This window comes from Gavialis gangeticus, unplaced genomic scaffold (assembly GCF_001723915.1).
Source record: "Gavialis gangeticus isolate Ggan-Ray unplaced genomic scaffold, GavGan_comp1, whole genome shotgun sequence".
Lineage (NCBI taxonomy): Eukaryota > Metazoa > Chordata > Crocodylia > Gavialidae > Gavialis > Gavialis gangeticus.
In genome coordinates this window covers 11,012,034-11,036,905 of record NW_017729009.1, presented here as the reverse complement: position 1 = coordinate 11,036,905, position 24,872 = coordinate 11,012,034, and the positions used below count along the sequence as shown (strand labels likewise).

The 24,872-nt window shown below is 42.9% G+C and overlaps 2 protein-coding genes across 5 annotated transcripts in view; one reads left to right on the top strand and one right to left on the bottom strand.

Moving 5' to 3' along the window:
• STMN3 (stathmin 3) overlaps positions 1 to 24,872 on the top strand; it is a 105,272-nt gene that overhangs the window by 21,289 nt on the left and 59,111 nt on the right. The window lies entirely within an intron of this gene.
• The window catches only part of RTEL1 (regulator of telomere elongation helicase 1), an 89,109-nt gene that overhangs the window by 58,998 nt on the left and 5,239 nt on the right, over positions 1 to 24,872 (bottom strand). For 2 of the 3 annotated variants that reach the window (XM_019510043.1, XM_019510041.1), the window contains exons 2-14: positions 24,530 to 24,647; positions 22,187 to 22,385; positions 21,721 to 21,814; positions 20,498 to 20,579; positions 20,309 to 20,369; positions 16,303 to 16,378; positions 15,525 to 15,609; positions 13,951 to 14,016; positions 11,524 to 11,677; positions 11,113 to 11,151; positions 7,983 to 8,061; positions 6,796 to 6,893; positions 5,273 to 5,328 (exon numbers count right to left, since the gene is read on the bottom strand). In XM_019510043.1, coding sequence (XP_019365588.1) covers positions 5,273 to 5,328; positions 6,796 to 6,893; positions 7,983 to 8,061; positions 11,113 to 11,151; positions 11,524 to 11,677; positions 13,951 to 14,016; positions 15,525 to 15,609; positions 16,303 to 16,378; positions 20,309 to 20,369; positions 20,498 to 20,579; positions 21,721 to 21,814; positions 22,187 to 22,385; positions 24,530 to 24,631 — 1,191 coding nt within the window. In that variant the 5' untranslated portion in view covers positions 24,632 to 24,647. Of the gene's footprint in view, positions 1 to 5,272; positions 5,329 to 6,795; positions 6,894 to 7,982; positions 8,062 to 11,112; positions 11,152 to 11,523; positions 11,678 to 13,950; positions 14,017 to 15,524; positions 15,610 to 16,302; positions 16,379 to 20,308; positions 20,370 to 20,497; positions 20,580 to 21,720; positions 21,815 to 22,186; positions 22,386 to 24,529; positions 24,648 to 24,872 lie in introns of those variants that run through there. The other variant, XM_019510042.1, reaches the window with a different exon arrangement.

The window sequence follows — 24,872 nt, the reverse complement described above, 5'->3', positions numbered from 1 at the left end:
GGTCAGGGCGGCTAGGGTCTGGAACCAGCTTCCAAGTGAGGTGGTGCAGGCTCCCACCCTGGGGGTTTTTAAGAGGAGGTTGGATGACCACCTTACTGGGGTCATTTGACCCCAGTACTCTTTCCTGCCATGGCAGGGGGTCGGACTAGATGATCTGCTCAGGTCCCTTCCAACCCTAGAAACTATGAAACTATGATCGAGTTACCCTATGATGAACAGAAGCACTACAGTGCACAAGACAGCAGAGTCACAGCTGCTCTGAAGACGACCCTTTTGAATCCTCTGACTTCAGCTTAAAATCTCAGCTACAACAACGTGCTCTACCAGTGTCCTTTTCCAAGACACGAGCAGCCATTATTGGTTCCAAATTCTACATATAAAAATCAGAAGTAGCATTGGCTCTGTCCTGAACGGACAGTGCCTCTTTGCTCTTCCTACGTCTTGCAACTAAAAAGCAAATCCCCTTTCCACGTGGAATTACAAACTCAGCTAGAAGGTCAGGGTTTCTTTAGGGACAGCAGCTGGGGTTCTCAAAATGTTTATAACTATTTTCCACACAAAATTTCTTCAGGAATTTAGCAGTGCTCTCGGCTACCCAGATGGTAGTAACAGGAAGTTATTTCCCACTGAAAAAAGAAACAGAAGTAGAATTCTGGAAAGTTTAAATGATGGAAAACAGTCACAGGGCAGCAGTTAAGCAGGATTTTGCTGAGGTTTAATTTTTTTTGTTGTTTTGGAAAATCCACTAATAAAAATAAGCTGCTCAAAAAATGGAAAATGAAAGCTGGAAAAATGGAACCAGATCATCCCAGCACATAAAGAACCAGACTGGGGCCAATAAACAGCCCAGAAGATCTGGATTGTTTCAGGCTGACCCCCTCCTCTCTGCTTGAAACCATGAACAAATTATTTCCTCTGAGACTCTTTCCCTACTCACCCTTGCTCTGCAGATCACTTCGAGATATGAAGTGCTAGCGGCACATCAGAGCCCAGGTGTTCAGTACATCAGGGTCCGTATAGAAACACAACGTCCTACTGGCTGGGCACACATTGCGTTCATGGGCACAGAGCCATTCATGTATGCAGGACCGGCTCTGTGCTACAAATCGAACGGGGCCAGCCTTGTTTCAACTCAGTGAGCTGAAGCATCAAACTTTAGATTTTTCCTTTTGGGACTTGCTGGAAACAAGCAGCACCCATTGCACCAGACACAACAGCACCAGTTAGATACAGAGAGTCGGCACCAACTCTTAACAGTTTGATGGAGACTGGTAAAGGCAACGTGAAAAGGAGCTTCAAGTGGAAGAAATTCTGGATGACATAGAACTAGTCTGACATCTTCCTTTTAGGCCAAAGGGATAGGATGGTGGTGTATTTAAAAAGAAACATGAGGCAACAAGACCCAGAGATTTGCCACCAAACCCCTTCTGGTTTGTATTTCCCATGGAAATGAGTCATAAGAATGAGGCCTACTCCCGCTGCATGGAGCAATAAGACACATTCGGCTGACAAGGCACTGCACTCACTCAGCTGCGCTGACGAAAACCAAGATAAGCATGTTCGTACCACGTCCCCAGCATAGTGGCCCTGAGCCTGAACTGAATCTCAATAGGAACGTAACTTGTTCCCAATCCTGTTTGCATACCCAGAGAATGTACAGCTGACCAATCAAAGTACAGCACCATGTCCAGCCATTGCCCCATGAGAAAGAGGTCAAGAGTCATGCTGTTCTTCCGACGGCCTGCCTCCAGAAGTGTGGTTTTCAGTGGTGTGCTTCTGGACACATTTGCTTTCTATCTGCACAGCTAACCCCAGCATGGCCTCAACAGCAACATCTAGGACAATGGAGAATGAAAGAGCCTATTTAGATCTGAGGGCCAGAATCAGCTGCTGGGTGTGGAGTGGCCAGTTCCGCTCCAAGAAAGGCAGTTGTTTTCGTGAGATTACTGAATGAAAAAGAACAAAACAGAAAACCTCTGTCCCTTCCTGTCAAATTCCGTGGCAGAAAGAAATAAGTTTATTTAATCTGCCAAAGCAGGCAGTTCCTGATAGAAACATGGGACAACCCACCATTACATGCATCACATTTTTTAGGAATCCCCAAGGAAGTGCAGAGTTTTTGGATGTAGCCGTGTTGGTCTAAGGCACAGGCAGGCCAGGTTCTTTGGGTCTATGAAACTATGTGATCTCTTTTATTAGACCAGCTGAGCAGTTGGAACAAAGTTCTTTGCAAGCTTTCAGGCACAAGTACCCTTCCTCAAGGAGGTGAAGACATGTCTACCTAAATGCTGCCACGTGACAAAAAGTGTCTCAGAAGCATCATTTAGAAACAGCAACTTTTCATTACAGCACTAGACCTTCAAAGGCCAGGGGCCACCTTGGAAGAGGTTTAGGAGCATGCCAGCTACTGTAGTTACAAGGAATAAGGGAGACTGTTATACGTAATAGCACAGCAAAAGTAATTATAACAAGCTGCAGGGTAAGCCCTTTGGCAAGACAGAGAAGCCAATGGTTAGCATATAATCCTTTACAAACAGAGAAACGTTAGAGTTGGTGCTATGCCCAGAGAGCAAGTGCAGAAGAAACCATGTAATAGTGTGACTGAAGATCACTTTGGCCCTGCTTCCTTTCCTCCTGCACAGACAGCTTTCTTCCATCTCCTTGCTGCCAGAGATGACTTTCGTTTCCCAAGATTTCTGGAACGTTGGTACTTCTTAAACATTTACAACCGACATTTCCAAGCAGCATATTTTTCTGGAAAAGGCTGCATATGGCAGAGCTCTTCCAAATCAAAGGGTGTAAGCTATCTGACAGGGCTAAATCCAGGGCACTACACTGAATGAACTAGGGCATGACACCACTGAAAAATTCATCAGTTCGAAAGGCCACCAGGCTTTTACTTTAACTGCTTCATTTATTTTGCCGTAATTTAGTTTCTGCGTCATTGACTAAATGTCCAAATATTGACTTTGGCCTTGTGAATCTTTTCATATTAAACAAGAAAGTTTTGAGCATAAATTAAGCATTGATGATTATATAAACCCACACCACCATTGTGCACAGGAGCCAACTTTTAATTTGCTGGCCAGGGGCCTAAAATGATGCCCCCCCCCACCTCTGGGTGGCATGGCCAGAGCAGAGCCCTTTGAGGGTGCAGGGGGTGGATGTGGGCACTTGGAGCTCCAGGCCCCCAGGAGCCCTGCGCCAACCACACTGCCATGGCAAGGCGCCCCCTTTCTGCCCAGCAGCAGTGGAGGGCACAGCTCCATGCTCCCACCCCTGCTTTTGCTGGGTGGGCAGGGGGCACCTTGCCATGGCAGTGAAGAGCTCCCAGGGGGAAGCCAGTAGGGCGGGAAGTTTTGACCCCACAGCAGGCAGCCCACCTCCACCTCCACCTCCACCCTGTGCACAAAACTGGGGGGGGGAGGGGGGAGGCATATGCCCCCCCATGACCGCCTCTCCAGCAGCCCCTTCTCCACCCCTGAATGAGCTGCCTGTGATTCTCTCCTGCTCCCTGCCTTGGCCCCAGTGCAGTGGTCTGGCTGAGCAGTGCCCTGAGGCCCAGCCCGTGCCCCACTCCCTTCCTCACTGTGGGGGCTGCAATCTGCCCCTCACCTCACTTCCCCCCACAGACTTACCTGCAGGCAGCTGAGAGAGCTGCTCTCCGCAGCTGCCTGGACCTGTATTCCAGCCATGAGCTTGTGTGCACACGTGTACATGCACGTGGTGCCCCTGGCATCCCGCTCCCCGCAGCTCCTTGCAGACTAGAACTCTGCCAGCTTGCAAGGTGAAACCCACCGTTTCCTGCGTTTTTCCATGGTGAACGGAAAACCAGGATCCCAGCACAATACTGGGAATCTAGAACAATTGCTGTGGTGGACTCGTGTCGCCTGGGATTGGGACTTTAAGTTCCCAGAATGGGAACATATCTCAGTTCTGCCCAGTTAGGGGTGGGTGGTCACCCTACCCTCTTCCCAAGAGGGACCAAGGCCTTTGTGCCCCCACATACTCGGTGCCTATGCTGTTGTCACATATGGGGAACAGAAGGCTTCAGGAAACTGCCTGAACCATAACCAATGAGAAAAACAATTATACAAAGTTTGTTCCAATTTCATCAGCAGCTTTTGGGAAAAGTCCAGTTCAACTTGATCTACAGTGACTCAAACAGGGAGAGTGATGAGAAATGGCCAAATTCTAGGAATTAAGTGACCTCAGTTTAGAGAGTCAGCAGTTTTTCCAGTGGAAAATATTTCAAGTTAGATGCTCTTCATTTTGAACGCTGAGTTCTTCAAACATCTTTGCCACTCTGTCGTCATATGTCTGAACACAAAGGCTTGGGCATGAACTTCAGTTCACTGACCCATGCGAACTTCCAAGTTTACTACATCCACTTTCCCAATCAAACGTACACACGTTTGTTATTCTATAATTCTGCAACAGGTGACAGTGCAGAATGCCCGTGTTGTCTTGGTGCGCTATTGGTCCACCACTAACACACCCCTATAGGTTCTCTCTTTTACAGGTTTTCTGCATTCCATAAATAAATCAAAAAAACCCAGTTGAGATAATCTCAATCTACTTCTGCTTCTAACTGAAGCTTACTCTTTCGAGGGAAGATCTCATCTGCCCAAACAGAGCTAGCTTAACATGCCATTTGTACAGCGCAAGATTGTAGCTCCTCCTGGTGGGGACCAGAAATAACTGAATCATATTTAAGTCTGACTTCTCCAAAAGGGATATCTATGTGCATGAGCTTAAAACAGCATCTGACAAGGGTAAAGAAACAGCAGTGTAGAATTTCACATTCCTTCATTATCAACTTGGTAAAAATTTCAGAATATTACAAGGCAATTCAGCATTTCCCATAAATGTACTTTCCGTCCCTTTTAGAGATCCTCATGTGAAGAGAAAATTCAGAACAGTGCTAATTCAGGATTTTTTAAGCAGGCTGCCCTCCATAATCCACATGGACCAGAGTGACATGAGAATAAACAATCTCTAACCTGAGAAAACCAACAGCAATAGCTGTACTCACTCCTTAATGTTCAGAGTGAAAGGCACAAAGCCTCTGTTCAAAATTATCTGAGGACAAACTGGGAGCAATACTCCTTGATTCAATGACTAGGTAGACATGTCTATAGCATGCCAACTCCCACATAGGTAAAAGAGCGGTCCAAAGACAGAAGAGACTTCTTTAATGTCTTCCCACATTCTCTAACAACGTTTCAGCCTTTTAGAAGTAAAAATGAAGATGCCACATAGAATCATTTACCTGGATAATGTCTGAAAGTTTATGTAATCCAGATGTGTTGATAAATATCCCAGTACCTACAGAGGACAGCATGTTATTATTAAAATACCATCTAATGCCAAAATATAAATGAATCGAGCAGATTTCCCTGACTGTTTGGGGTGCAAAAATTGAAACATAACAGGATTTCAGCGTTTTGTTCGGTCTCCAACATACACTTAGAAGCAGCCTTCATGCCACTTGTATTTACTTGTAATCAGTCCCAAACATACTATGGAGCTCTTTTAAAGTAGGAGCCGGGACTTCTCTAGGGAACCTTATGCCACCTCACTTGGTTGAATACTAAGTCATCTGGACCACAACCCATGGAGTACCATTGCCTAATTAAGGTAACAGAACTGTACTTCAAATGCAGGTAACCCGTCATCTTGCATGATTTTGTCAACTAGGCAAGTAGGTGGGCATTCAAGAATAAATAACATTTTAAATGACTTTCCATGTACTGAAATCAAGACAGAGATAAGCAAGTAGAAATTACTGAGCAGCTTTTCAGAAGCTTACAGAGCAGTTAATACTGACTTGATTAAAAAACAATACAAAAAGAACTGACCATAATTTGTAATGTAACGGGCTCAAACTGGCACCTGCTGCAGATACTAATGCCTTTGCATTTGTGACAACAGGGAGAGGGATATAGCCAGCAAAGGATAGGAGGCTGGAAGACTGAAAGTTCAAATATGAAGAAGAATCAGCTCTCTCCATTCCCATAAGAAACATAAATACAACTTCTAGCCGGAGTGCAGGAGGCATAAAGAGAGAATATAGACTAGGAATAAAAGGTAAAGAGGCAGCAGAGAGGTTCACAAAGGCTCTCTCGTTAGGCTGACAGCCTGTGCTCTAGTGATCATGCTTCTCAACAAATACTTTTAATCAACGTTGCTAACTGAGAATCAGCTTGACCATTTTTTGAAGAGGTGTAAAAGCAAATAGTCAAATCTTTTTCTTGCAAAAGGACAAGAGAAGAACAAACCTATCAATCAAAGAAGTTAAGAAACTAAAGCAGAAGTGTGTTAGTCATTCAGGAAAAGGGCAAAGTGTCAGCAGCTTTTCATTTTTCCTGTATCGTAACTCAAGGATAGCCATCATTAGGTCAAGAAGCTCCCCTCACGCTTGCTCTAGTTTTGGCTGTCTGGAGAACAATGCACTTAAGGCACATGCATTTGTGCACACTCAGCTTTTGTACCAAGTGCCATCTCAGAAATAAGGTTTGTTATTAAAATAGACATGAAAACACACAGCCCAATAAAGGCAATAAAATCTGTGTTAACCTTGATGATATGCTACACTTCCAACTGGTAGTATTTTGGTTTTTTATAACTACAGAGGTATGGGCACAATAAGTCCAGCTTTGTTCAAAGTTCCCATTTTCCTTTTGTTCCAAAATTATGCAGGTTCCTATTTATTTGCAACCGAGGGAAACTACTATCAGGTATTACCCATAGAACTGAGAAATGTACTAAATGCAGTGACAATCTTATACTTACGGCCTGACAGAAACTGTAAAATCTGTTCCAGTGACTCCATGAGAGACGATTTTGTCTGGAAAGTAATCTGGGCCTCTGCAAACAGATCAAAGATGTAGCTGCAAATTCAGAAAGAAAAGCACAAGTGGGCAAAACTTGCAAATAACCATTTATTACTCCAAAAGAATAAGACTTCTCCCTAGTAGCTCACTGTACTCCCTTCTCCATGATGTGTGGCGTTAACAAAGTATGAAAAACAAACAAAACTCTACTGCAAGATTATGTCAGCATATTTTGGCTTGAAAGCTCATTTACTCTGAAAAACACATCATGTACAAACACTTTCCATGAACAATGAATGTAACTGCAAGCGTAGCAAAACCTCTGCAACTTTTCAGCCGAGTCAGAGCTGGGGGACAGCTCACCTGTGTCGCTCCAAATCACCTATTAGTTACAGTGGATCGACTGCAGCATGCTCTACAGAAATAGTCCCCTCTTAACATGAGAAGTATACAGTTGTCCACACCCAAAGACCTTCTTCAGGTTCAGCATACCACAATGTACATACATGCACACACCCTCTATACGGGGGTTTCCAAACTGTATCTTACTGTTTTTATACAAGCTGTGGCTCCAGCTTATAACAGGCATCAGTGCTCCCTGCCATTAGTAAATAGTGAAAGGCTAGCACAGCAAACTGAATCAGAGTAGGAGATACTGTAGAGTCCGTCATATAATAAACCAACTGCTATCCTTCCAGCCTTCTACAAGACACCAGAGGCGTGGTGCTAAGTCATTTTGGGTCAAATCTGACACATGCCATGTTTCCTGTTGTCTAATACTGACTGTTCTTTGGATTTAAAACAGTTGACTACTTAATCAACATGGAAGCAAATAAGTAAAATAAGGAACATTTCTGAGACCTCATCAAAAATACTCTATGCTCATAACAGTAGTTAATTATAAAAACCATGTCCAGAGCCAGAACAACATAACTAATGTTAAAAACAGCTAACAGTTTTGGCACACTTCTTGCTATTCACTCAGTTGGAGTTTTCTATTTAAAAGCATGGAGTTACTTTCAAGAGGCTTTTTAGAGATGCTGCTCACAACCCAGATATTCTTCACTGGGCTGGAAATTCCCTCTCCCTCTAACATACTAATAAACAATAGCAATCTTGGAATGAAAATCTCCGAGCGGCACCTACCTCCCTTCCTTAGTGACACCCTTTTCGTTGCCTGGCAGCTCCACAGAATCGATAGCATTTTCCAGCTGGAGAAGAATCTCTGCAAGGCAACCGAGACATAAAACAGTAATACGGTTCCCAGAATTGAAACATTCAGAACTCATCTAAACCCCGCTTGTAAATGCCCGCAGTTACGAAGATTGTCACCTAGTTCCAGTTCCAGAATCCGAGCTTCTGTAACCAGTCTGGGATTGCAAAACAGATTAAATATAAATGATTTAATTCCACTTTTAGTGATTTCAACCAGTCAGCTTCTAAACCTTCACATTGCTTATGTTTATCTTCTCTTATGTTTATATGTCAGGAAAATAGACCTTACGACAACAGACTGAGAGCCATGGGGCTCTTCAGCCTGGAAAAGCGCAGACTCCGGGGTGATCTGATGGCCACCTACAAGTTTATTGGGGTGACCACCAGGATCTGGGGGAACATTTGTTCACCACAGTGCCCCAGGGGATGATGAGGTCAAACAGTTATAAACTACTGCAAGACCATTTCAGGCTGGACATAAGGAAGAATTTCTTCACTGTCCGAACCCCAAGGTCTGGAACAGCCACCTGCCAACGGAGGTGGTTCAGGCACCTACATTGAACACCTTCAAGAGGAAACTGGATGCTTATCTTGCTGGGATCCTATGACCCCAGCTGACTTCCTGCCCCTGGGGCAGGGAGCTGGACTTCATGATCTTCCAAGGTCCCTTCCAGCCCAAATGTCTATGAAATCTATGAAATCTTATATGCCACCAAAGGACTTAATGACCATTTACTAACTGAACCTTACAGCAGCCCCAAGGAATTTAATAATCAAGCGTGGCTCTCTGTTTTGCAACTGGAAAGACTGAGGTTAAAAATTAGACAAATATGGGGAAATGCTCTATAAAAGACACAGGAAAGCTCGTCAAATGTCGATTATGAAATCTTCGTAAAGCAGTGGAACACACGTCCATTTGTTCCCCTGCGTACACAAGGGGCTCTGGCCTTTATTGGAATGAGGTAGTAAAAGAAATGTTAATAAATGCAAAATAAACATCTTCCCTATCACTGACTCTCATGGGTAGGCTACCTCTGCATCTCTGGCTCAGTAAGGGCCTCTTCAGTTCAGTGAGTAGGTCACTTTCTCAGTGTACCTGAGCCCAGGAGATGAAGGTTATGGAACCATAAACATACATGCTTTAAGATGGACAGTCAACAACTACAGAGAAAAGAATGGTTTTCATCAGTGGATTTCAAAATACTTTATATCTAGATCCCCATTTTCCAGATGGGGAAAACAAGGTACAGAAAGGTAAAGTGACTTGGCCAAGGTCACCCAGTAGGCAATGGCAGAGCCAGAAAGAGAACCTACCTGCGCTCTACCTACAAGGCAGCACTGTCGTTCTGTAACAATAGCCTTTAAACCAAAGGCATCCAGTGACACAGCAAACTGAGCTTTTAAGTGCCACATTGCTCTGTGACACTCTAAAATACCTTTGCTGAGCTGCCGCTTCTTATTGAGAAAGTATTGTGCTAAAATGAGAGCCTAACAAAGAGGCAAAAATAGTAACATTAACAGCTCAACCTAATGGATGAAATATTGGCACGACGCCTAAATAATTGTTATGATTAATTTGAAATTGTAGGGTGGAACTATGGAAGTACACATTTAGTTTGTAACAATAATGTTTTAAATCCCTAACAGAAGAATTCTGTGTATAGCTGCAGACTACATGGCATATCAGTCTAGTAATGGGGGAAACCCTGATGCTTTCTGGCTCGCCAAGTTAAAGTTTTCCATTTTTATTTTTCCACTCTACAATCCCAGATTACACATCCAAGCTTCCTTCCACTACCAGGCAAAAATACAAGCAACCTGAATGGATTGATTAACCTGCTTCCTTTATATGCTAGGGAAGTGTCCTAAAACCAAGGTGCTTTGGAATCAAAAGTTTGCTCCATAATTGCCAGTTCTCTTCTATCCCCACCACATAATCTTTTTGCAAGGGATGAAAATGTTTCTGATTAAAAGGGCAGACTCTTGACCACCAACTATTGCTGGCTAGTAAAACTCACTACAGCAAAATGGCAAAACGAATGCATTGCCAAACAAGTGATGGGTTACAAATCAAGAACAGCCCAGCAACTGAAAAAAAATGAATAACTCTTCTACCAGCTAAATAAACGCTTTACTGAAGCATACTCAGTATTCAAAAGAATGAAACACGTCATTGATATGGTCTGGTTTAAGATGCAGTAAGGCTAAGACAGGAACAAGCAAAGGATGCAGGAGTGTCAATTGACATAGTCTTGATTCATGCCCTGCTTAAGCTTGGCATGGACAGATAACCGAAATAAGAACCTTCTCAAATGATTTCAGGGAAACATACTTAAGTGATAAAGCAACTACAAGCATGGGCAATAAGACTCTCTGGGATATAATAAGAAGAATGTTAGGAACTGAATGGAGTTACATCTGCACAAGTGCCACTGTAACAACTATCAAATTAAAATAAGGTAAAAGCATAGTTCAGTACTAGCCAATTCCAAATGTAGTATTTTGTATTCCTAGAGGTTCCGATATTTATATATTACATAAGTGATGAGTACATGGAACAGCTAGATATTGGAGGTACAGGGGTTAATTCCTGAAGGAGAGGCTGGGGGGACAGAGTTAGATGGAAAATTCATTAATGACTGGCTGCCTTACCTGAGCAGCTCCAGATCTCTTCATGACAACTGTGGACACTAGATACTTTGTCTTTTTCTCCCATTTCTCTTATCCGTGATTGCTGGTGATTTTGGTTTGTTTTCACTCATAACAACTTTGTACATTGCCCTCAGTGTGTCAGTGCCTCCATACCCCATTTAACTAACCTCAAGCCAGAGCAGAACTGGGGAAGCCTTCCCAAATCTCAGTGGTGCAGTTCATTCTTAAAATACAGCTGTACACGTGGTCAAATTGTCTAATGAAAATGGAAAAACTTTCCCCTCTAATTAAGGAAAGTTGTCAGAGGAAGAGCTGGGTGTTCTTGATTAAAAAATCATCACCCAGAGCACTTTTGGCTACTCTCAACAGCAAGTCTGTTAAGATAAAAGAAATAAAGAATGGAACTTACTCTTTATCTTTGCTATATCTTCAAGCTCCATGCCCAAACCTGGTGAAGAAGGGAAAGCAATTCAATCCTAACTGCCCAAGGATGAATAAATGTTCAGATATTTTAAGCTACTATTCCTTATCTTAATCCCATTTTTTTCAGCCAGTATGTTTTAGTCCTCCACGTGAAACAAGGCTTGCCTACTGCCTTTATAGATACTACAGCTCTTGAAGACTAAAGCCAGAGTTCATATGACTGTATCTTGCGTATTCTACTTAATTCTTTTTTTAGGCGTCATCGCTGTTAAGTAAACTGATCTGTTATCCAGATTCTACTGTCCAGGGACTAATTAAGGGAAAACAAGATTTTTTCTTCTAAATTTGTTGCCAGTGACACTCCCTGTGAACCACTGGCTCATAGCTGCCGACTAACCTGAGCTGGTCACCTCCATATTGAATTCAGCATTGATTTCATTCTGTTGAACTACTTTAGCTTGTTCTTCCAGTACTACATTTATAACATCCATAGCTGAAGCCAGGTCATAGGGAGTCAAGTCAAATGAAGATGATTCTTCACACAACTTCTCCTGGGACATCGATGAAATGGAAGGAAAAAAGTATTAATTTGGCTTGCTTTGGTGTCTTGTATATGCTGGCTATTTCCCAAGCTATTTAGTTCCTTCTGGCCTTTGATTAATTAATCTAACCTGCATAATTCAGGCAAACAGATTCCCCCAAAATAATTTCTAACTGAACAAATGTATTTACATAATCCTCCAGTCCTGATTTAAAGATCCGCAGTGATGGAGAATCCACAACAACTCTCGATGGCAAAACGTTCTAAAAATTAAATGCCCTGGCTGTTTAAAGCAGGAGTTGGTAAGTCCTGGCATGTATGCCAGAGCATGGCACGTGAAGGCAGTTTGCTTGGCATATGTGCCTCAGGGAAGAGGCCGGGGCTGTGCTGCCACAACAAGGATTGGGCCCCTCACAGCTCCCCCATCCACCCCAAGGTGCACCTGCCCAGAGCCTGAGCCAGGTGTGGCAGGCAGCCGGGAGGCTGCACCGGGGTCCATGGAGCCCCAGCTCAGCTCGTTGCTGGTGGTGGGTGCACACACACCTCAGGGCAGATGGCAAGAAAGGGGCTGGGGCTGCACTGCCACAACAAGGATCGGGCCCTTCACAGCTCTCCCACCATCTCCCCTGGCACGACAACATCTTTTAAGCTGAGGTTGGGATGTTTTTGGCACCCTACCCAAAAATGTTGCTGACCCCTGGTTTAAAGGCTGCACGTAAGAGCATCAGTTTGTCAAGCTTCAGCTTCTGGCCACTGCAAACCTGTACAACTTTTCCAATTCAGATGGAAGATACTACTCCCTATTTGATATTGCTCCCAATCCTAGTGGGAGCCATTTATCAGTTTTCTATTTCCTTTTCAGATACTTCAAAACCCTCATTAAATTCACGCCTTAACTTACTTTTTGATATACATTATACAATATACAAGCAGTGATCATACTTGTGCCCAATACAAGATAATATAACTAACCTCCCTACTCTTACTTGTACACTCCTATTTGTACAACTAAAGATCATATTCACCCTTTCGGGCCCAGCACTGCATTGAGAGTTCAGGTTCAATGGATTCTCCACCAAGACCCCCAAGTCCTCCTCCGGGTCGCTGCTTGCCAGGCCTGAATTCCCTATTCCATCTTCAGTCACCTCAACCACGCTCCACAAGAAATGGATTTGGGATTATATATACTTTCCAGAAGAAAAAGCGTAAATCCCTCCTACTACCAGCAAATGCAATGCTCCTGCCAGCGTTGCTTCAGGAAATCCTGACTAACAAAGGATACAGTTGTGCAACAAACTCTTAGAGAGTAAATAAAGTGTGCTGCCACCCACAATCCTACTCAAGGGACTCTACAGCACTTTTAACAAAGGGATTTCAGGTAGGTCTATAATACCTGTCACTGAGCCCAAGCCGCTTAGTAGCCTATATGTTTCCTAGGCTTAATCACTAGTTTGAAAAGTCCATCCTGCAGTTTTGACATGTAGGTTCTGAAAGCTCTCACCTGCACTGGTCTCTCTGTTCTGTATCCAATGCACTTTGCACAAAGGACAAGATTTACAGAGCTTTACTGATTGTATCTTTACTGCACAATGTTAAAAAATGGAGATTTCATCTCTTCTAGAAATATGAAACCCAATTAGTAGCAGATTGGGAGCAATATTAGACTCCTGGCATCCTACTGATCATACTACTATACACGAAAGGCAAAGAATGAACTACCGTGGATACAAGCTTATAGAATACAACACAACTGCTTTAGTCTTAGTACTCATGCACATTTCACAGAATCATAGAAGTTGGGTCGGGAGGAACCTTGTAGATCTTCAAGTCCAACCCCCTGCCTGGGCAGGAGAAAAACTGGGCTCAAATGATTCCAGCCAGGTAGGCATCAAGCCTCCTCTTAAAGACCCCCAGGGTAGGAGCTAGCACCCTTGGAAGTTGGTTCCAGATCCTAGCCGCCCTGACCGTGAAGTAGTTCTTAAGGATGTCTAATCTAAACCGACTCTCCAACAACTTGTGGCCGTTATTCCTTGTTATGCAGGGGGTGCTCAGGGAAACAAGGTCTCTCCCAAACCCTTCTGGTCCCCCCTAGTGAGTTTATAGATGGTCACCAGGTCCCCCAAGACAGATGAAACCCCATGCATGCCTACTAACCAGCTACCTAAACTATCACAGCAACAGTTGAAATAATTTACAACAGCTTTTGCAGAGATCTAGTACTAAGACAAATGCTGGGTGTTTTGTTTGTGTGAGGCTGGAGAAATGAGAGATGAAATAACTTACCACATTGTGAGCTTCATCCAGTATTACCACAGTCCCCCTGAGATCTAAATTGTGTGATCTCCGGCTCTAAATGGTTTTAGAAAAGACGGGAAAGAAGGGGAAAGAGTGAGACAGCAATAACAACATAAAAGGACAGGCTGTAGAACTGGATCATGAGGGTTTGTTTATTCTCTATGGAGTAGAGCATTATTGGGTGACTAAATTGTGCAACTTCTTCCCCTCAAGTAGACATTAAAAAGTCATTAGAAAGCAAGTAAAGAGCAAGGCCTCATGTATGTCAGTTGATACCATAAAGCCATCTTATATAAAAGTGATAGTCTGTCTCACGTAGCAGGTTGGAGTCTAAGAAGTAAAGCAAAGGGCATATCTATACTGCTCTAGAATCTGGATTGGTGGTCCATTAACCTTTGGGTGGAGTTATGGTTTGATTAGGGCCATTAAGTTCTAAACAGCCAAAGAGTTGCCTCCCTAAAATAGTGCCTCTTCATGGTCTCCAAACCATCACAGCTGCAATAAGGTGAAGGTAATCAAGCTGAAATCCTTTCAATACAAAAATGCAACTGGCCAGGTATTCTTCGAGAGGGGTTCAGGGATCTGAACATTTCTATCCATCTTGGCATAAAACAACTGAATTTGCTGACCTCTGGAGCATGTTGCAAGAGGCAGGATTTTTTAGCAGGGCTGAGGACATACCTCCCAGGATGAGAAAAAGGTAGAAAAGGAGTCATCCCAGAGGTGTCTGGTTGGCCCAATTCCTGTCTGATTGATAGGATAAAGCTGTTGGGGTTATGTTTAATATTAATCAAGTGTTAAGAAATCTTGGAATCTATCTTTCTTTCTTTCTTTTTACTATTTATAGCTAAATAAGTATCACAGATACCATAGATCAGTTTCTGTTTTATCATCATGGAGTACTTCATCAGATAGTCATTTCAAAATGTGCTATAAATGGCTAAAACACACTGAAAGGATGTTGTTTAGTTGCTGTTATGAAGTATTCTATATATTCCGCTTTCAAAACAAGTATCACTTATATGATGATGTCCAGGCATTTATTTTTCCAATACAAACCTCAGAGGTCTTATTTTTATATGTGAAACACAGAGTACCCTCTTAATGCAGCCTGAAAAGGCTAAGCAGTATTTCAAAGGCACATTGCATTCCCAGTCAGTCAAGACTCCAACCGTCTAGAGAGCTGACAACAGCAACAAAATAAAGGTTCTCCAGAATGCATGCGAGAAAAATTCTGGCTAGCAGCTGACTGAAGGCATGAATTAAAGAAAATTAATGTATTCATGCCCACCAGGCACTAAAAAGGATGTTTGTGTTCTTCAGGGTAAACTTTTCTGAATTAAACTGAGCTGTTGTTAAAAACCATACAAACATATGCCTTAACAACAGGGTAGGGAGAAGCCATCCAAGGTTCTTGGTTAAATAAAGTTGATGCAGTACATGGAGAATTTTGGTTCACATTTAAATGCATCACACAATGAGTTTTCTTGTTTTGCACTTTTTGGCAGATCTACTAAAAGCTGATAAAATAGCATTTACATTTAAAAAGACAAAGATGTTACCTTTGACTCCAATAAGTAGTTGTACGGCATAAATATAATATCAGCTTGCTGCTTCAGGCTCCGAGATAAGTAATAAGGGCAAGCTCTGTTTAAAAATAAGTAAATAATTATGAACCATAAAACAATACCCACAGAAAGACTAAAAGTGCACTCCCCCTTCATTTATTATGTTTCAGGCTCTCAAGCCTTCCTAATCAGCTTCTTAATGGACTGGAATTGATCCATTAGATCTTAAAGCAGATAGCTTGTTCCATCCACGTGTGCCCATGGTTCAGTAAAAGGGAATATCAGAAATAATATCCACGTGCCCAGTGCAGCAAAACAGAGTAAGACACAGAAGGGGAGAAAAGCTAATACACTAATGTTTTTCCTCCATAGGCCAAGATTCATGTGATGGGTTAGATCGCTAAATCTATGGTAGCACAGGGTTTAGAGGTGTCATATGCCTTAGAAAACCACTGTATAGTTTGACATAATTACCAGGCTCTGCTCATGAAAGACCTGTCTTACTCCTATGTCTGACCCTGCTCTATATTTGGACTCTGTGATGCATCGTGACCAAAATGCACCATTCTATCCCAGCAAAACTCAACTGGCAGGAGGCATGAGTGCAAAGATGCACTTGCTGGAAACTGTTTGCACAACATATGCCTCCACTCTGCCTGGCTCATCCCTGCTGTTATTCTGTTCCTTTTGTATGAATTTGGCACATGTGAATCTAGCACTAAAAAAAGATTTCCCCAAAGCAGGAGTAAGAGGAACAGAAAGAAACATTTACCTGTGCTTGTTTCCTTTTTTAACCAAGTCCTCGATATCCATGATGGAGTCTGTCAGTTCCTTCTCTGTACTCTTTTCTGCAAGGACAGAAAGAATAGTTGCATTTACAGGAAATAGCTAAATAAATGCATCCCGTGAGAGCCTGTGTTTCCCTTCACACTTAGTGGCTTCCATCAATAACTCCAGCCTTGATTGCCTGGGCTGAAAGTAGAGCTTGACACTATTTTTTGTGCCGTACCCATAAGCACACTGCGCTATAGCTGCACCAGTGCTAGCAGTGCTTCAGCTACAGATAAATAAGCAGCGAGAAACACAATGAAAGTTTAAGCCATTTGCTGAATTGTTTCAGTGCAGAGATGGCTTTGAAAGAAAGGAAAAGAAAAAGGGAAAAGAAAAGGACTGTTGTCCTCTCCATGTGAACATCAGACATTTTAAACTGCATTAGGAATATAATGGAAGGGCTCAGTTCCCAGCTCCCATTCTAGATGGGCAGAAACAGTATAACTAAATACAGATGGATAATGAAAGGCCAGAGACTCTCAGGAGCAGAACAATATCTAACTATACCCAAATACTTAGTAGTCCACAAACTAATAAACTGTCTTAGTACTGCTTCCCCTCTCAAACTCAAATCACAAAAAAGAATAAGTGGTCAGGTGTTTATTTAAGGCTGAGGCTGTGACAGAAAATCCCCATGATACGTTTCCAACTTTCAGGAATGGATCACTTGGACAACACACTGCATTGCTAAAACCTTGCTAGAAACAAGAGACTTCTCTTTTTCAAAAGAAATAAGTTCGGTGGTGTAATATTTTGCCAGGAGATGGGAACCTCTATGCTGTGCAGTGACCTCCTGGGGAGGGCCTACATCATGAAAGGCATGGTCCCTGCTGTCAGAACTGCCCAACAAACAGTGCTGGTTTCTGGCAGATGCTCTGGCCCGTGGGTGGTTGAAATGACAGCCAAAATGCTGGAAGCAGAATTGAGAGCCAAAGTTCTACAGCACTCGGGCAAAGCATTATCCCATTTAATGGATGGGATGGATAATCTTATTTCTGTAACTCTATTATTCCCCAAACAACCTGCTTCTCCTCTATCATCACCTGAACAGCAGCAACAGAAGCCTGTCAAGCAAGCCACTAGAAAAGCCCATTTTCCCTAACAGCATTCACAATGCCAAGTCAGGTATTCATTTTTCATAGGAGCCAGGCCTTCATTTGCTGCTGTTTGATTTTTTTCAGCCCACAGGGAGACTTGCATGCACTTCCTGTTGAGAGCACTTATTCAGCCACAATACCACTGTATACACACAGGACTAGCTATTCCAAAACAATTAAAACTGAGTTTTACACCTGTGGAATACCTTTGCTCCAAAAATCTCAATGTTTTATAATCAGTAATTCACTGCTCATGTGAAACAGGTTGCTTACCTATTTTACAAAGAAGGATGTTTTAAGTCAGGGACAATCCAACCTTAAGAAGTAGGCTGGACTAGAGGACCTCATGAGGTCACTACTTTCTTATGACCCTATGAAACTGAGCTATAAGGAAATTACATAGTGGAATTATATAAGGGAAGTATATGTCCATGGCATAAGTAGGAACGGGCCCTTGGCTTGTAGATACACAATGCTTCCTCCCCATCCATACCATACATCAAATTGGCAAGGACTTCAGATAAACAACTCGATCTCTGGTTTTATTAGGAAGCCCAAATAACTATCATATTTATTTCCTAAATATTTATTGTTCCATCTGCCTTAAAGTGAACCCAAGATTTTCAGAACAGATTAAAAGGCTGCATTGAAGTACTGTAGATTCAGCAGCTGCACTTGTCTTTTGCTGAAAGCTAGTCTGGAAACTGTCAATAAGTTTCAAATATAAAAATCCCTATACCTCTTGCATTTACATCATGTACAGGATTCTCTTTCTTTTGTGATGAGTATCGTCACTACGAAAAGCCAGACACAGGTACTGTGTATGTATGGAAAAGTCTGGCACTGAAAATTGCAGACCTGAAAACAAGGGTAAAAATGCAGCATTCCAAACCACATCTACTGGAAATGAACATGAATTACAGTAGCAAACCAGGTCTTCTGCTCATTGCATGCCTTTTGGTACCGATATACACCCAGAGGCAAGAAAGAAGGAAACTCATAGAGATGGTGGGCACTGGAGAGGTAGAACATGTACAGCAACTATGAGCTGATCAGGGAGGGGAACGCTGAAGCCCAGCGCCACAGAACAGATAGACACCACAAGGGCTGGGTTGCATTGGTAGAACTGCAAGTCTGCATTTAAAAATCAAGTGCAAGCTCTCTATAAAAGGATAAGTTGTACCTGCTCACTTTTGCCACTGCCTGCTTCCCGGTATTGAACATGGCTAGTAAAATACAGAAGCAGAATGCTGGAGGTAGATTAGCAAAACATACGAAACTGTGAGCTGAAAGGAAGGTTATTACTACAAATATAGCTGGGACAGATCTGTTCTCATCTCAGCTGGATTCCAGGTCACAGAGATTTAACACTAAACTACCAGTTTCTCTGAATGAGAAAGAGAAGCCTCAAGCGGAGAACAGACAGCTTACCAGCACTCACGAGACCACTTCATTTCTTACCTCAACTAGATGTACAATGGGAAGAAAGGAATAAACACCCAAGCAATGCATGACTGACAGGACTAGTCTGTGCCCGAACAGATTAAACCTACCCTTCTGTCTCAGAACGCCTTTCTGGCAGTTAAAGGATACACCATTTCAGCAGCGTGCTGGTTGAACCCAAACCAAAGCAAACCATTTACAGGGTCTGTCAGGAATAAGACCTAGACAGCATACATGTTTTGACTGATCATTTCATTCTCCAGTCAGTCACTTTATCCTCCATCTGAGATGTGCTCTCCTTTTCAGACTGAATCACTTTTAGTGAATAAAATGTTATCTACTGCTAGCATGCTACCCCAAACAGAATTTTCCTCCATTTTGGTATTCACACAGCAAAATACTTCTGCTTTCCCATACTGGACCTGACAGCTGACCTTTCCAGCCTCTGTAAAAAGATAGATTTTTAAGGGATTTTTTTCCAGTCAATACAAAAGGCATTCCAAATTCATGACAGCAAATTCTATTTTCCTTCCAGTAATCAGCTGCTAAAATAATATGCTGGCTTACAACCTTAAACTTGGCTAGAAGCCCATCACAGAAGCTGAAACATAATTAACACAAAGGACCCTTTTTTCTCTTTAGACAACAACACATCATTTTCTGTGCTTTCAAAAATTATTGTCTCAACCGAGTCCTACCAGGAAATTGCTGATGGATATTTGAAGCTCTCAATACCTTGTAAGGCATCCACTGCAAAAAAACCCTTGCATTTTGATTTAAAACATGTTTGTTTCATGTGTTCTAGAAATAACTGATTTGCTTCCTACCACAAGCAAACTTTAAACCCTGTGAATAATAGTGAGCGATGAGTGCACAACAGCAACACTTGCATTAGCCGAGGTATTGTGTGTAGTTATGGAACCATATCGGCACTGGTGGTGCAATGGACATTACCTGGCCGTGGCCACTTTTACTGTGATTTCACTTACAATCACTCAACTGTTTGTCCCAATTCATGCGCACTAGTCTGAAAATCTGGATCACCAAATATCTGCAAGTGTATTATAAAATATTTTCCTTGTTAAATCAGAATCTACATCTTCAGTTTCATATCTGAGATGTTATCCCCTGAATTTTAGCAGCTGGTGTCTTCACAATGCAAACGGATTCACCCTCCAAGGAAGATGGAAGCTCACTTGTCCATGCTCCATTCTTTGAACAAACTAGAAAAACTTCATTCAAGAGCTAACAATTCACCACCTCTTTGTCCACTCCATGAGCTAACAAACCAATTAACAGTAAAATGCATGTGCGTTTATACACAGGCTGGTGGATTCTGCCATTCCCTTTTAATGGCTCCATCCACCTCTCCAAAAACCAGAGCACCATCTCCACAGCCAAACCTACCTTCCACATTGTTGTAAAAATGGCAAGAGCGGGACGTCACCTTCATTCGGCACATGTAGATCTGCAAGATAATGTACGTTTTGGTGTCTGGTCAGAGGGAGGCACAGGGTAAATGTCCCACTTCAACACAGGAAAGGACAGGCAGAGCTGGGTTTCTCTTAAGTATATGGGCTGTGCATGCCTTCTTACCTGCATATGATTACTCTCCTGCTTCTTAACTTCAGGGTTGATACAAAGCTGCTCTCTGGAGCCCAACACACATACCTTTGGCCTGTTCAAACAGAATACACACATAAAAATACAAGAGGAAGGAAAAAAAGGCTTATGTAGGTAGAAGTTACTAGTATGTCAAGCATCACAAACGTGAAGCACTGGCTGAGCCACAGCGGCGCAGAAAAGAAACTTTGCGAAGGTCAAGGCTTCCACTGCTAGGTATCTCATTGAGAATGTAATAGTAAAAGTAACCGCAACAACAATCACCACCACAATGTTTGAGAATTTAAGTCATTTTGATGAGATTAGGAGGCAACCAGCAATACCTTGTCTACTCCAACAAAAACTGTCCCTACAAAATCTGGACCCTGCCAAGATTACACAGCAAGCCCCCACACTACACATCATGGACCTAGAAAACCCTCCCTACTGAAACCTATTTCAGAGACAGTAAGACTAGAGCTAGTTACTGTAGCAGTTCTTACTAAAAGCAAGCAATCAAACTCCATAGATTTCATAGACATTAGGGCTGGAAGGGACCTCATAAGATCATCAGGTCCAGCCCCCTGCCCAAGTCAGCTGGGGTCAAAGGATCCCAGCAAGATAAGCACCCAATGTAAATCTGACTGATTAAATTGCTAAACACTCTGTTTGCTACAGATAACTAAGACAGACCTTGGTGTGACACAGATGGAGCTGTCCATACCAACTGTGCTCTAAACTGTTCCATTCTGCAACAGCTTTTAGTTCTCTTCTTGAAATGTAAAAGAAACGCCCCATAACCATAGAGTTTCATTAAACAATCACAGGCAGGCATGCAACCACAACACTGAGAAATCTGAACAAAGAAAACTACGCAAAACAGATGAAACATTTTGCTTCAAACAAATTAAGTTTACAGGGTTCTAGGGAAAACAGATGTTCTAAGACAACTTTAGAAGAAAAGTGAACCAAATAAAATGATGGCTGCGGACCAAGCCTGGGAAATTCTGGCAAAGGAGTGAAGAAAGGAGAAGAAAATGAGCACTGCAGACTAGAGGGAGAATGGGCAGGAAGTAAGAGAAGTCTCATTTCTATCCATACGCATTAGGAGAATGGAACTTCAGCATCATTAGATACATATATTTGTCCACCCCAATTCAAATAATCCCTCACATGATTGGGTATCTATCCCTTCACTCTAGCTGAGTTATATTTACCTGTAGACTGTATTCTTTAATTCACTAATGACCTGTGCAAGCTGCGAATGGGTTCTGGAGGCATAAATTATTTTAGGGACATCGGTGTAATAAGCTGCCAAATGGAGGAAAAAAGCAGAGAAAAATATTATTAGCACGAAACTGAAGGAAAAACTAAAGATATTATTACCCTCCTTTCCCAGCTGGTGCTATGGTAACAGCTCAACCAATGGAGGCATCAAGCAATTTTACAATCTAACTGTTCACAACCAAATTATGAATTAAGTGGATATTTGAATGCCCCGAGCAAAGTAAAAAGTTACATGAAGACAGTAAGAAATAATGCTTCAGCTGCTAAACTATGCCATTGTGGCAGTAATAAGTACTTGGCAAGAACTGAAAATGGAAAACATACTAAGCAACCACTGACATCCTTTTCTAAAGCCAAACAGCATAAAAAATCACGGCCCACTTTTGGAGCATTTACCTGGGATATCAGCATCTGTGGCAGCACTGCCCCAGGACGCCATGGGTCTATCAGGAAAGAGCTCCACTCCATTCATGCGCTGTGCAATTTTCCGTGCTGAGACAGTATCCTTAAAATGCTCCCGCCAAGCTAGTGTAGAGCACAGGAGACACAATGTCTTCCCTGTACCTGTGGGGCTCTCCAAAATGCCGTTCACCTTCTTTATGGATAAGGAAAACAGTGAGAGAAGCTCAAAGTAACTCAAGGATTCACTGATTACTTGACAGCATAGCATTTTCCTAGAAAAAGAGCATTTGCTTCACTATACTATTCATAGCTGCGTTCAAAGTTATCGCAGTCTCTTATACCACACTCTAGAAACAGATACTTATATATCTTCAAAAGCACGTGTACACACACACCCCCTTTGAAACTACCATGTGAAGTGGTACCTGCAGAACTCACAATACAAGTCAGTAGAACTCAATTCTAATTCCAGAGCCATGGTCTATTTTATCATTTATTTAGGAGAAACAGCCTCAGTCAAAATTCAGATTTGAATAAATGAAAATATGATCAATTTCTGTGATAGGCCAAAACTGAAAATGATTACTGATGGCTACTGATTTCTTAAGCAAGAAGAACACATATTCCACACTACAGAATACAACCACAGAGTTTAAAATGGAGCTGAACCCGTCTCAGTGGGCCCAATTTTAAATATCTCAGGGCAGCACACGTTAGATATTACAGCTTTAAAATGGTCTCACACTGCATTCTACATGGATTGAGAAGAGTTATACTTGGGTTCACGTTGGTCGGGGCAGCTTATGCCCAAACAATATTAAGAGAAGGCATTTTACATCCTGGTTTCAAATGACATTAGTTTTTTTATTTCTCATAACGGGCCAACTGCACAAGTAAGCAACCAACCAGCTCAGCAGCTGGGGTGTGATCGCATGCTGGGCTGTCAGAGAGATCAAACTTTGCTAATGCTTCCACAGCAGAGCTCAGCTCTTTGTTCCATCCTACCCACGAACAAGCATCTCAGAGATACTGCCATACACACTCCAGACAAAGAATAAGCTGCATTGTGAAAAGTGTTTCCTTATTTGACATCCTTTCAATACGACTGTCTTAGGGAGCTGCCAAGTAGATAAAACAGCAATAGGCTGTTTTAAAAAAAACAGCCAATTTAAAAAAAACCCCCAAAACGACAGATTGCCTGAACATAAGGATGACTTGGTTTTCTTTCCTTTTCCCAAGTTTAGGAGCGAGGCAAAGGGGGGAAAAAAAGATCACGCTTTACATTGTGACAGGTTCCTTTAACAACTTGCAGACTGGATTGCTCTGAAATCAGCACCTTCTCAATACATTTCACTGCTGCTTCCATAGACTGCCATTTATAATCAACACAAGAATTAAACTTCTGCAGTGGATCACCAGGAAAACAGCTACTGCACCACAGACTCTTTTAATAGAGGCATTTAACTGTTTATTCCCACTTGACCAGATCAAGTGCAAAGCTATTTATGCTATAAGAAGGCTACAGATGTTCTATTTGCAGAAACAGATTCATAGACTTGTAGATATTGGGGTCGGAAGGGACCTACTGGATCATCGAGTCCGACCCCCTGCCCAAGGCAGGAAAGAGCGCTGGGGTCAGATGACCCCAGCCAGCTGCTTGTCCAGTCTCCTCTTAAAGACCCCCAAGGTAGGGGAGAGCACCACCCACCTCCCTTGGAGCCCATTCCAGATTCTGGCAACCCTCCCCGTGAAGTTCTTCCTGATGTCCAACCTGAATCTGCTCTCCATCAGTTTGTGGCCATTATTTCTAGTTACTCCAAGGGGTGCCCTGGCAAGCAGAGCAGCTCCTATTCCTCGCTGTCCCCCCGATGAATCTGTCTTCCATGGCTGGTGAAGGCTGGGAGGCCCCGACTATAACATATGAAATGCTGGCTTATTTTTACATGGATTAGGTTAAACCAACCAAAGTGATTTAAAAAAAACTGCACAAAAAGCTTGCAATGAAAGAATATTTTTCTGCAAAAATCTAGTTGGTCTAATAACAGAGTTCACCTTGACCACAAGGTCTGATTCCTTTTGCCTCTACACTAATACGGCTACAACCTGGATGCCTGACACGAACAGCCTTGCCTTGGAGCTGCGTTATTCCGAGAACTAATCTTCCCTCGCATCACCCTGTTAAAACAGAGCGCGCCTTGGAAAAATGACTTGGCCCGCGAGCAGCCCCCAAGCGCTGTACCTAGAAGGGGCCATTCGAGAAGCAGGGATACGCAACCCTACCCGCGTTCCTGCAACAGAGCCCCCCAGCCCAGCGCCCAAATATCTCCTGAAACTCACCTTCTGCAGGCACTCGAGCACCCGGGACATGTACGCCTCCTGGCACGCGTACGGCTGGAACGGGAAGTCCACCGTGATGCCATTCAGCACGATCTTGGGCATGCTCGAACCAGCAGGCCTGCAATCGAGAACCCGCTCCATCGCACACCATCCCCGGCCCCGCACCCTTGGCAGGCGTGCCTGGCAGCTTAGTAAAGCCAATTAAAGCAAGCTCCCCACTTCCAGCTCATTTTTTAGCGGCACCTTGACCTGTCATCTGCAGTGCTGCTGCTGCTGCAGTGCCCCCCCCCGCACCCCGGACCTCCATACCCTTTCACCCGCCCTGACCCCCATGCCTTTGCCC